This window comes from Metopolophium dirhodum, chromosome 3, assembly GCF_019925205.1.
Source record: "Metopolophium dirhodum isolate CAU chromosome 3, ASM1992520v1, whole genome shotgun sequence".
Lineage (NCBI taxonomy): Eukaryota > Metazoa > Arthropoda > Insecta > Hemiptera > Aphididae > Metopolophium > Metopolophium dirhodum.
Window position 1 is genome coordinate 25,830,173 of NC_083562.1, and position 14,208 is coordinate 25,844,380.

Sequence of the window (14,208 nt, forward strand, 5' to 3'; positions counted from 1 at the left end):
TGGTTGAAATTATAAAATTTTAAAATTACGTATACTTATTGTTGTTTATTTTCTCGTTTTATTTACAAGTACCTATATGTATTATGTATTATTATTATATCAGTCATCAGACGTTGTAGATGGAAAAAAATGTAAACAGGCGGATAATGCGGTACCGTTGGACTATCCGGTTCCTTGACCTTCGACGGGTTTTTTTTCTGTCATTATAACATTCATATAACGGCGATACATAAGGAAAAATTTTCTTTTCACTATTTCGCCAGTAAATTGCATAGCTCAACGATCCTGATTTTTTTCAACGAAGCGCGATGCATTGAGACAAATTCAAATATAATAATTACTATATAATATAATAATATGATTTGAAAAATTGTTGTTGCAGGGGTTCTTCAGACGGAGTATACAAAAACAAATCGAATATCGGTGTCTGAGGGACGGTAAATGTTTGGTGATCAGATTAAACAGAAATCGATGTCAGTACTGCCGATTCAAGAAATGTCTGACGGTTGGCATGTCCAGGGATTGTGAGTACAATTTTTTATGTAATGTGTTATCGTGCAACTTAAAAACTAATACGCTGGGTGAATATAATATGCATACTGCATAGGGTTGTATTAGAGAAATAAACGTTTAGAAAAATATTGTAAAACTAATTTAAAAATTGCTGAATGTATTATATGTGAACTTACTCGCCGTTAAATTTCAAGAACAAACTATTTATTTTAACTATGATATTTAAATACAACACTGGTTTTTTATCAAGAGCAAAAATGTATCTGCTCTATAACGTTTTAATGGATTGAATAAGTACAGTAATGTTTATGATTTTCTTTTTATCAAAGTAAATCGAGTAATCATTTTAAAAGCGCACGTTTTATAATAATCTGCCAAGAGCACAAAGGAAAACGGTTTATTCTTGTGGAAAATACACTAAAATGTGCTATTATTTTACAAATGATTTGAATGTATTTTTTTCGTTTTTATACAATACTATTTCAACATAGCATGTTGCAGAATAATAATATATGATTAAAGGTCTGCGTTTATATTTAAATAGTGTTTTAAATAATGTATGTACTTACTTTTTTTAATTCAATAATCATATTTTTTTTCTTTTTTTGCCATACCCAACACCCATACATATTATTAGCACATAATGGCAGTATTGACTATTGCACCTATTAACAATATTGGTGTTGGCGTTAAACTTCTATATTCTATTGTATTTATGTTTCAATGTTGTAAAACTCAATAAACATATTTCTAAGTACATCACATAATATAATATTATATTCTATTGTAAACAGCCGTGCGTGTTATAAAAATTGCATAATTAATTAATGTTATTAAGTCCATATGATATTATTTGTTCATAATATAGTCCAGCATACAATGTACTATTATTCCTATTATTTCGTATTAACTCTGTAGTTTTTAAATAATAATAATGATGTTATTATAATCACCCACTCAATGAGAAAGAAGTAAGACCCGTTGCCGATTATGTCCAATAATATTTACCCAGTGTTAAGGATAGAATATATAAAAATATTACAATTTTTGTTTTCAACCAGCCTATTATACCTATATCGAGCTATATGGTTACTTAATTACGGCCGAAGTAAATCTAAATCATAAAACCGAACAAATCTATAATATAACAATAATAATATGACATCGCATAATATCATAAACATGATAAAATTGATACGAGCAAGACTTAAACATAGGTACTGTCGCAACAAATAATAATAATATAATTTATTATAAAATATTTTGGGGGTGTGACACTTGATCAAGGGGACTCGCGAGACTATCCCCTCTCCCCTCTCCACACACCAACACACTAAATACATGCCGGCTTAGTCAACACGCCCGCGGGCTATATGGCTGGTTACAAACACTTTTGACACCGGATTCGAGTTCAGTGGCCGAACGTCCACATTCAAAACGAATCTACATATTTTAGACATCGCTGCACCGGTCGTCCAAACGGCTCGAAAACACCTACGGCCACGTACCTATACCTTTTATTGCCAGTAGCAATAGTATATTATTATATTCATGCATGCCAAATGTCATGTACCTATACTCATGTGATTCCAGTTACAAAGTATAATAAATATAGGTAGGTATAATATGTAGATTGTTTGTACGTATTTATTATTAGTTATTAATTTTGAATATAATATATTAATATTTAATATACCAGCTGGTATCAGCGTTTTATTCGAATCCTCCCTAGGAAAAATTAATAAATATAAAATACGGCACTCAGTGTAGGTATTTCGGTAGAGTGTACACCAGTTCATGAGCAAGTCGGTTTACTTGATAATGGTTTATATGGTGAAGTGGGGGGGGGGGGGGGGGTCATAACCACATCTCCACATATGTCTTCCTTCATAAAAATATATTTCTAGTATCCCTCCACTAGTACCGGTACCTTTAGCATGTAATTTCGGGAAAATAATTATTAGCATATATAGGTAACCCCTCAACAAAAATCCTGCGTGTGCTACCACTATTAATATTATAGTATCTGGCACATGGATTTGTGGAAAAATACAAATATTAAAAAGATGCACAACCAGGCAACCCTCCACCAACGACGGGATGGAATTTCATCACTTGGCGTATTTCGGTTTAAGTGTAATATCTAACCTCATGAAAAAAATTGGTTCAAATATATCTCTGCCCATGAAAAAATAAACAAAAAAATGCAAACAACGGATTTTTAATATAGTTGCGTAAATGGTTCCATAAACATTTTTTTTTTTTAAAGTCGTAAGAATCGGACATATAGCGCCATGAATGTATTCCAATTTTGTCGTTCAATTGTCTAGGGACGGGAGTTGGGTCAATGAAACTGTACCTACGTAAGACCTTTTCCATAAAGTGATCTATAAATTTAAAAAAACCACATGACGTTTGGATAAGTTGTTATATGGAGAATCAACTTTTTACAAAACTAACAGTTATATAGTCTTATATATATTGTACATGTGTGTGTTTTTTTGCACTATTCGACCGGTTCGAGTCTAGCGCATATACATATTTTATAATTAAAATCATGACAGTTAACAATTATAAGTAGGTATTCTCAATTTTGTAATATTACCAGTATCCGCGGGTAATATGAACACGTGATAAAAATCCCCTTTTTTACTGTAATATTATATTTGTTTTTATTATTATTATGTGAACATATTGTTAGTAGGATTATAATAATATTATAATGGAAAAAAAAATATATATATACTATATGCTTGTAGTATTAAAAACAATAAACTCCTCGTACATTTCTTTTATCAAATAATATAATAAATTATGAATAGAGCTCTTTTCTTTCTTTGTTTCACTATTGAAAGCCCTATTCTCATTTTTTTGGATAAATAATGAAATATTATGTTATTATTTATTTTTTATCTCTTAAACTTATAATATAAATCCGAATTCGAGAAAAAATAATTCTATGTAATATTTTGAAATAGATGAATGATAATTCAATAGATGGTCATTTTTATTAAATAAAATGAATTTTTATGTCGACCCATAAACTGTAAGAGATTATTTCATCTTTGTTCATTATTATTATATTATGCACAATGCCCTTGGCTCTCAAATATAATATTATAATTGAATTCCCAGGTTTACTACCTATACTATGATTTATATTAATTATTAGAAGACATTTTTAGGTGCCAATTTTAAAAAGAAATAAATTAAACATACTACATAGTACATAGTAAGCAAAATAAAAGTCTAACTAAACATTATATGACTATCACTATATCTACCATAACGTCTTTATACGTAAAACCGTTAAAAATCCTTAAATCCCTGATATTTTTTGTATTCCAGCAGATAGCATGCGCCTAATTATATTTTTATGAGCAAATATATTGATATAATATTTAACGAGAAAATAACCAATTCAGCAATAATTTGAACTTTTATGTTATAATTATTAAAATCAAAATTTTATGGATCGTATCCGATATTTTTATTAATTATAAATTATAACCGATGGTCGTTAGTGCATAAAAACTGATGCAGGTTCAGAAAAAACACTATAAAGAAAACAACCATATAGTTATGTATAACCGTACATAGGTATAATCTAAAAATAAGCGTTATTCAAAACTTATATTCGTCTTTTAGAAAAACTATATGAAGGGTACGCGTTGAAAATGTAAGTATAATAAATTATATATTTTCAAGTACCTACTTGGTCCACTCCTACGACAACACCACCCTTCACAAAATAAACCACTACTATATTATAAATTCACAGTAATGCATAAAAAAAACATACACAAACGCATGCGACAGTAACATATTATTATGACGTATATCTATTGCACTGCGCTGCACCATCATCTCGATATTCTCGGCGATTATTGCGTCTTTCGTTTAATCAACCGTATCGGATATACACGTTTGAGTAGTAAAAGTGTATAATATTATATTATACCTATACCTACAACTGTCGATGACAACTCTGAAAAAGTGTACACACAAGTAATCGCAAAAGAGAATATACACAGAAAAATATATTTACGGAGAATATATAAATATAGTGTATACTATTGTCATTGAGAAACGTTCACATATATTATATTACTCTACATGCCCCTATATATAACACGTCATCGACGTCTCTTTACAGAAATTCAATATCCTTCGTTGTCCATATTATTATTATTTTATCACATCATTCGTTCGTTCCAAAAGAATTTTTTTTCAAAACTACATCTTCAGCTGTACGAATATCGGGATATATAGTATATGCGTCCACTATTATAATAATACCGAACGTTGTAAATAATTATATATTTAGGTACAGTGGCAGATTTAAGGGGGGACAGAGGGCCTCCATTGGCCTACCATCTAAGTTGATAAGTTGGGCCGGTTTTAAGTATTTAAATCTTTAAAAAAAAACAATGTCCCCACTCCCCTCAAAAAAAAATTCTCGATCTGCTACTGTTTAGGTATATAGTGTATACTTATTAGTTATTAGTTACCAGTTAGTAGTTACTATTTGTTATACTCTTCTGGCGGCGCCAACCGATCGATATAGGAAATAAAATGCACACGTTAGGTTATTAGGTCTCTCGTTCCAATTTGTTTCCTCACCAAGGATTGCTGATGCAGTGTGGTTTGCACGATAATACATTATCACGGACTAATGTATACCTTAGTACACATATATACCCGTGTACATCATAAATCATTTTATTATTAAAACTCATTTACTCATTAGTATATTGTTATTATCATTAGCATTGTTATGATAATCATTATCATTTTTATTATAAATAATTCACGACCACGAAGACGAAATTATTAATACGCCTGCGCAGAAACAAACCTACACAGCTTCGCCAAGCACCAAATCGAGTGGCACAGATTCAAAACGTAGAACAATATTTTACTAAGGTTGATGGGGAAAAATATCTTGTTTTAGTGAACGATTTAAAATGTATTATAGATTAACAAAAGTTAAATATTTCAAACAAATTTATGAAAACGTATAAGATTTTTAAAGTTTTGACCAAAAAATGGCCTACAAAAAAATACACCTGACAAGACACAATAAGCAGCTTATAGAGGAGTGGTACGTCATACGTGATAGCGAAGTGTCCACTGGTGACCTCTATACGTTTTCACGACCGGTCACACGGGCGGACGAGTGTATTCGATGCAGGGTTTTGCTCATGGATGACAACCATCGTGACGGAGGGCAAGACCTGACCGCGACGGGGAGGTTGACAGCGAGCGACTAGTACGCGAATACGACGTGCAAGTGCTGTAGACGAGACTGTTGTGACGACGTTAACGGTGATCAAAAACACTTAGCGAGCGAAGACAACCATTGGTACTTGTGGAATCGGTAAACCGCATCACAACGCACCGTTGTCCTAGTACTCTCTGTGATTTTCACCCCCAACTCTACCACGTCTGCGTCTTCCGTTGCCGCGCCGAGGAGTCGAAAAAGGGAGAGAATCCGCACCGCAACGCATCGCGGTCCTGATACTTTCCCTGGTTTTCGTCCCGACAACCTGACTCCGGCGCGTCTGCATCCGTTGCCGCGTCAAGGAAACGTTAAAAAATATGTCCGTGGGTCCAACGACGCTGACGTTTGTGTTCATAGCTCCTAGCTCACCCGTCGTGCTTTGTCATCTCCGTCGCCGCCGTCGTTACGAGTCGCCTTCGTGCACTCAGTCATCGTCGCATTGCTCTGGTACCGTCGCATGTCGGCAAACGTCCTGCAGAGAACGCATAGAGTGACTTACCACCCCGGACACAGTGCGTGCTCTTTCACGTACCCCTCCCCAGGTCACCGCCGTCTTGTCTGGTGTTCTTCGTCCGAGGAATGAGGGACGGGAGTCTGCTGGCCGGTATTCCCATCGGCAACAACAGCAATGGCAACTTCCACGTCATGGAGACGTGCCTGTTATCTGCGTTTTCGTCTGAACAGTATAGATGTCTGACAGATCAGACCTTTCATTTCTCCGCACTCTTCCGATTTCTCGGCCGCATCCCAACATCCAAGTCTTTGGCCACTACCGCGTCGCCGGTAATATCTGGTGCAGCCCTGCGAATCGTCCGAACTGCCGCGTGGACGGGCCGCACCATAGATGACCGGCGACGTGGTAGTAGCTGAATACTTGGACGTCGGGATGTGACTAGCCATTCGGTTAAATCGGAAGAGTGCCCAGGAGACTGCAGCGCCGAACAATTCCACCAAAAAGTCGCCCGTTTTGTAATTGATGACGTCTTCGTTCTTGTATATTGGTATCATGGGTTAATCTTATCCGTATAGTTGGTCTGCTGCTGACATAAATGCATGATGGTGACGTTAAATTATTGCTGCATTGTTTCATCGTATTGGTCTGCCATCATGATTTTCTCAGTATGGATGATATAGTTCACGTTTGGACTAGGATTTGCAAATAATGAACACAAAATTATAATATGTCCTAAGCTGTCACCAAAAAATTCAAATATTTCCCAGACGACGGGAATAACTTAGTTTAAAATAAAATTAAAATAATAACAATATAATTTACAATAAAAAAAAGTGGTTTGCATTTGAAAAAAATATGTTAAATGGGATAAAAAATACATGTATTTGAAAATATGGTGTTGAAGACGTTTAAGTATTGTATACTTAACAATTCTAAAAGTCAGAATTTGAATAAATATTTTATTCAAGGAAAAATGGTGGTGTGTATGATTGGTGAATCACTCTGTACCTATAGTAAATAGTATAAAGGCGTTTTCCATTACCACACAAACACCACCTGACATCGTACAAAATAGAAAGACCGATATCACATACAAAAATGGCACAATATTGCTCAAATCAATCATACATCGTAGCCTATTGCCGTATACACTACATACTATTATATACATAGTGTGATATTATGTATAGTATACTCTGTATAAATACATCTTCCATAACACTTTACACTACTATCCTGCTGGCTGCTATACAATTTTGCGTGAACTGTATAAACTATAAACGGTAAACTCCGAGTGAAGCGTGTAAGCCGGTTAGAGAAACTGGCAATGACAATAATTATTGCTTATATTATTATTAAAATGTATTTTTTGAGTGATAAAAATATTCCTCACTCAACAATGGCATAGGCAATATCTAGACATCGCCGCACGTTGTGTGCTGTATACGTTCAGGAGAAATCGCAGGGAACCCATATTATGATATTATTATTAATATTACTAAGAGTCATATTTTTTTTTTTTTTAAATTTGGCTTTTATTAGAAGAATTACAATCTATACAAGGTACAATAAGTAAAAGTAATAACAATTAACAGACAAATAACAAGAATAATTACATGAGGAGGGAGTCACACATTTGTAACACCTCTAATAGAGTCGTATTTATTGTAAAAAATAACAATGTATATTATAATCATCGTGTTGTAAAATGTTTAAAACTATAAATAAAAATAATTGAACAGAGCTTTGATTTTTTTACACCGTTTAAAAATAAAATGTTACTAAAAATATCAATTTTTGCAAAAAGAAAGCACTACTCCGTCAAACTCACGAAAAATAAATATGTTAATATTGTCAAATTCTTTTTAATAAATTATAATTAAAATGTCATTCAAGTATAACCATACAATATACATATTAATATAATATTACTTAACTTAGGTTATATAAGAATATCTCTAATTTAATAATAAATAAGAATGCAAGTTGGCTTGTTGCATAATTCTTAGTACCTACTCAAAACAAAATTTCATACTCGTACATTATCTACATAGAAATTAGAAATATATTAATTAATTTGTAACTGTTGTTACGTCTTGGTACTTATCACTATACAGATGATAAGTGATAAATTTAAATACATCTATACACTTAATATTTCAAAAAGTTTTAACTGATGCCATTGTAAAACAACATTTTTGAAAAAATTCAATTTTTTACAAGTTGTTTATTGTTATAACTTTTCAAGTTCTTACATTTTTAAATGACAACATATAATTTTAATTTCATATTCCAAAACAGAATATTTTTCAGAGTACTTCAATATACATAAAAATTGAATTTCAAACCAGAAGTTAATTAGGTAGTCACAAGTATTTAATATTCAGATGAGCGGCTTATTGGATCGATATTTAATATACCATTTACTTATAGTGATGTGTGTGTTTTTTTTTTCAGCCGTTCGGTACGGAAGAGTGCCGAAGAGGTCTCGTGAACAACTCGAGTCGGAGTCGAAGACCGTGTCAGCCGCCGATTCGATGGCGGCGGCGGCCGTTCAGGTGACCACTACGACGGCGACCACGACGACAGTCGCTGCGAACGCGGCCGCAGCCGTAGCGGCCGCAGTGGCCATAGGGATCGGCGGCAGTGCACCGGTCACGGCTGACCCTATCATGACCGGCACCGGACCGGCCGCAGTGATCGAGACCAACGGTGGCAGCGTGTCCATATCGTACGACGTGATCGCAGCCATATCGCAAGCGCACCTGACCAACTGCGATTACACGGACGAGCTGACCAGGACACTGCTCCGGAAACCCGTGGCATCTCCTGTAATTATTTCTTACGATACATAATTATTATTATTCGTGAATTTATGAAAACCGAGAGACCCTCTCCTTAAAAATAATGATAATTAAGTTTAAAGAGTGGCAAATATATCATTTTAAGTACATATTTTCAGTAATTTATTTGCATAATTAATATAGGTACATAAATCATAATACTAGGGTTAAAATTATTTTGAACAATGTTTCCTAAAAAATCTTTGAATAGGTAACAAAGTTATGTATATTGTACAGTGTTGGTAAAAAATATTCTATATTATGATTAACTAATGGTTAAAATTTGAGAATAATGATTAGGTATGTTTTATAACATTTCAAATAATACTTAATAAAGTTTTGTATTTGAATTCTTTGTGTATATTTTGTCGGCCTGAGGCCTGAGCTGATGAAACCGGAGCTGGGAATTTTTTCTGCCGGGGGAGGCAAAGTATAACATTATAATGTATCAAATCTTACGAATTGTCAATAATGTCAATGATCATCAAACAAGATTAGTTCCAGAATGATTTGACATCGAATTCACCGTTTTTTCCCACAAATTCCAGAAAACCAACTCTGAGAGCACAAAAACAATCTGTATCCAATTATTTCTCGACTTTATTGCGGGGCTGTAAGAAACTTTTGTAACTCCATATGCTCCTAATAGTGAATATACAATTATTATACTTATTGGAAAAAAAATAATAACAAACATCATTATAATTTATAAAGCCAATGTAGTTTCGTCGCTCCTGTGGAAATAGTAGCCCTCCCCCTTCCTACCAATACATAGCATCTGAAGTTGTTCCGAACAATGAAGTATGTAATATTTTTATCATTCGTTCCGACTTCTTATAATTCCCAGAAATAATGGCTATCCTAAGGATTATAACATACTAGCATAAGTATACGTAATACGTTAAGATGGACTATTATTGGAATCTAGACGTGTTCTTAAAGGCTGAACGATGTGCATGTGCGAGAATAATCGCATCTGTGCCATGTCTATCATCACATAATTTGTTTTTTTTCACAAAGAATCCATTTACACACTTTTTGAATTTTTTTTCGAATTTTTCTGGTTTGCATTTAAATTATACTGATGTACCAGATAACACAATGATATTGTATCGCATTGAAACAGGCGTATAGATTTTAATTTTCAATAATCATCAGAGCGTATATTTGTTTTTAGATTTTTGAAAGCGAAGGACATATTTATTTTGAATTTAAATTGGACGAATACAAGAAATTAAAACAGTTTATCATATTTTGCCAAACATTTTCTGATGCGTAGTACCTATATATTAGTTCCATATCCTTAAATCGAGTTTTAATGCAAGTAAAACATAAGAAATAATTTCACTCGAGTATCAATAATCTTTTATTATATTTTATATTATTATTTTCCAAGATAATATCATAAAATAAAGATTATTATTATAATTATATGAAATTAAAATCGTTATTGTTTACTTATCTTTATTAAATAGTTTTTTAAGTGTTTTTCCAAATACAACTATGTGATTATAAAGGGAAGTTGTAAAATATAAAATTAAATAAAATGTTTTGCCTACGCGCAATATAGTGATTTATAATAAAATAAGCAGAATTCATAAAATGTTGAATTCAGAATAGAAGATATGAAGGTCACATAACATGATGTGATTATTTTAATTAAAAATCGTGGAACATTATCTTTTTTTTGTGTCCTCATGTTGTAGTATGTAATTAAATTAGTGAAGAATTTTTTTGTTGAGATAAAAGGGAAAATATTATTTAATATAAAATAAATATAGTCATGATAACTGTTTGCTGCCGCATCGTAGCCGCGTCGTAAAGGCATTTAATTAATGCCTTTAATGAAAATAAGTAGAACCTATTTACGTTGTACAGTTTTAATAATGAATATTCTGTAAACATTATACTATTTAACCGATCTTATAATAAAATATATCGTTTTATTGATTTCCTTTCAAACATTAATTGTTTCTTTCGTTTTTTCAATCAAATTTACTGTAACACGAATATTTTGTTATATTTTACGTAAGAAATGAAATGTAATAAAGTAAAGGCAAATATTGTAGGTTTATAGTTTTATTATAATATTATGTAAATTATGGCTGTTGTATGTATTGACTAATTATTTCGTAATTGTTTTGCATGTGAAGCCCGCCCAGGGATGCTCCAGCCCAGAGGTGGCATCATCAACAGCAGACAGCGAGGAACAGCAAAAAATATGGCTGTGGCAACAATTGGCCGCACACATTACGCCCACCGTGCAGAGGGTAGTGGAGTTCGCAAAAAGAGTGCCGGGTAAGAAAATATTATTTTCCTTTAGTAACTTCCTTACGTGTGTGTCTCATCAAAGATTTTATTAGGCGTTCTCATCAAAGCGACTTACAACTGTAACTGCGTGTACTAACTAATGTCATGTTCTCAGTGGTTAGGTTCAACGTGACTGAAAAGAGATTCAACTTTTATGAAACTTATATTTGCAACCGATTGAAAGCAACTTAAGGAGAGGATAATACATTAATACAACCGTTTCAACCGTACCAACCGTTCCAACCTCACCGTACAAACCCTACCAATCGTCTGCAGGCTAATGATCTCAGTCACTGAAGATATAACCTAATAAAAAAAATAAAAAATACCTTATATTCCTGAATACAGAGTCTAGAGAAAAAACAACTGTCAAATGTAATTAATTAACTATCTAAAACAAATTTTATTTTAATTTTTGTTATGGTTGATAACATATTTTGTGAGTTCATTCTGTTATACCGTGTATACTGACATATTGTCTCTGTCCATCTAACGGGCACTGTATTAAAATACTACTATATACAATTTTAAAATTGTGGCATCTAGGTCAATATTAGGTAGGTATTACTTTATTAGAGTTCAAATACCTATATAACTTATAAGTTATTACCAAATTTTAAGCGAAGAAAATTTTCGAGATTATAGCATTTACTTTAAGTAAAATAATATCTAAATATAAAAAGATAATTAGTTATAATTTAATATATAGATTATAGGTACACACGATGCTTATAATAACTTGAACTTGAACTATGAACTTGTATTTTATACCTACGAGCTCGTTCCTGCCGGCATGAGTACTAATCATACGCCGTTTGTGTTTGACTGTTCGTTTTTAGGTTTCGTAGACCTCAGCCAAGACGATCAGCTAATTCTCATTAAAGTGGGATTTTTCGAACTATGGCTGTGCTACGTGTCCAGGTTGGCCACGGACCTTTCGCTCACCTTCTACGACGGCACATTCATCACACGACAGCAGCTGGAACTCATTTACGACGTAAGCATTTTAGTTGACATTATAATATTATGTACCTACATCCACTGTCAAGATCGCGGGGAAACCGTCTACTCACCGATGATGCTTTTCTGTCTCCCAAGTGTTTCCCCGTATATAATATTTAACTATATACGATATAATATGTGTTAAATATTATAATTTTTTAAGATTATAAGCATATTATACGTATACGTTTAATCTATGATCTCGTCGAATGTCCCATGTATGTTTCATTGAACAACATTCAAGTATACGTATAAAACAAACCTATTTTCTGGTTATATATTTCAAAATACAAAATGCTAAAAAAATCCCTAGGTCGTATACTTTTGCTAAATTCTATGGGAATTTGTCTGTTGGCATTGACTCCACTCAAATAAAAAATACTATCGTATGTAAATATTTATGTACCAAAATAAGTTTAACTGGACAAATTCTGGTCTTGAGAAGCTCTCAAGCTCTCTTCAAGTAGGTACTTAAAGGTGTTTGAAATATATTTGATATTTAAATTCATATTTGAAATACATTTTGAAAGTATTTTTAACAAGTACCTATACTTAAATATTTACGGATGTCTCAAACATAGATATTTACATGGAAGTTTAGAGCCTTTGACGATGATGTTGTGAGCACAGTGCACTCGTATAATGTTTTAGATTTCATTTTACAACGAATATATTATATAGATCTATGTAAACGGTAGTATTAAATTTGGTGTATATTCAAATGGAATTGGGTGCACCATTTGGGTATAATGACAAACACATTTTTACACAAAATGCATAATATTATAATTTCCATTTTCCGATCGTATCCATTTTTGTTAAGTATCTATAGTCTATATTATATTGGCGATATAATATATCTTTATACTAAACTAGCTTATAAAAAGTTTATGATTATTTAGTGATAAGGGCGACAACATAAAATCTCCTGTTAGCAAGCACTCTCGCAAACACCTTCAAACCGAACATATAGAACCTATATTATAGGTATACCAATAAATTAAACTATCGATTTTATTTCTTTGAATATTGTGATTTTCATTTGAAATGTTTTTATAATTATTCAATAATTATCATATGCAACGAGACTAGTGATAGGTTTGTTTTCCCCCCACAAGATGTCTACAAACAGAAATACCTACTTACTGATAATATAATACACGTCACACATGCGTATATCTGATTAATTAATGTTGCCAATTAATTCTACAAACGTACTAGGGTTAACGTACTAACCTAACCTACAGAATACTACTGAATTGTTTTTTTTGCACTAAAATTAATATGAATAAATTCGTGGACAATATGTACTATATTATATGACAAAACATCGCGTTTTTAAAAGAATTCACATTTCATTATTCTATTCTTTATAGTAAAGACTAAGCTATACTACATATAGCTGTTCTCGAAACTTTTGTGTTTAAACTTAGTTCAAAGTTACAACAATGTATTATGAATAAGATGCATTTAAAAATATTTTAACCAGCGTGAATTTACGCATCAGAAACCTCAAGGAAATAATAGATTTATATTACGAGGTCGATGGGGTGGGAGAGACAAACTTTTAAAAAAAAAAAGTCTGTGCTATAATAGGTATAATTTTGGGGCTCACACCAAAATATCTGAATAGGAGAAAATCATGTTAATTTTTTCACTTAAATCTGGACATGTACATTTTCGTAATGCTATTCAATTGGAAAGTGTGAAGTATTTTAATAAAACAACAAAATAAATGTTCTAAAGGTTAATTTATTAGCCAAAAAAAAAAATGCACTCATTCACAACAGCGACGGAATTTG

The 14,208-nt window shown here is 32.5% G+C and overlaps 1 protein-coding gene across 2 annotated transcripts in view; it reads left to right on the top strand.

Moving 5' to 3' along the window:
• LOC132940966 (ecdysone-induced protein 78C-like) overlaps nt 1-14,208 on the top strand; it is a 65,990-nt gene that overhangs the window by 48,121 nt on the left and 3,661 nt on the right. For both annotated transcript variants that reach the window (XM_061008792.1, XM_061008791.1), the window contains 4 exons: nt 383-524; nt 8,709-9,082; nt 11,248-11,392; nt 12,244-12,401. In XM_061008792.1, the coding sequence (XP_060864775.1) occupies nt 383-524; nt 8,709-9,082; nt 11,248-11,392; nt 12,244-12,401 (819 nt within the window). The remainder of the gene's footprint in view (nt 1-382; nt 525-8,708; nt 9,083-11,247; nt 11,393-12,243; nt 12,402-14,208) is intronic.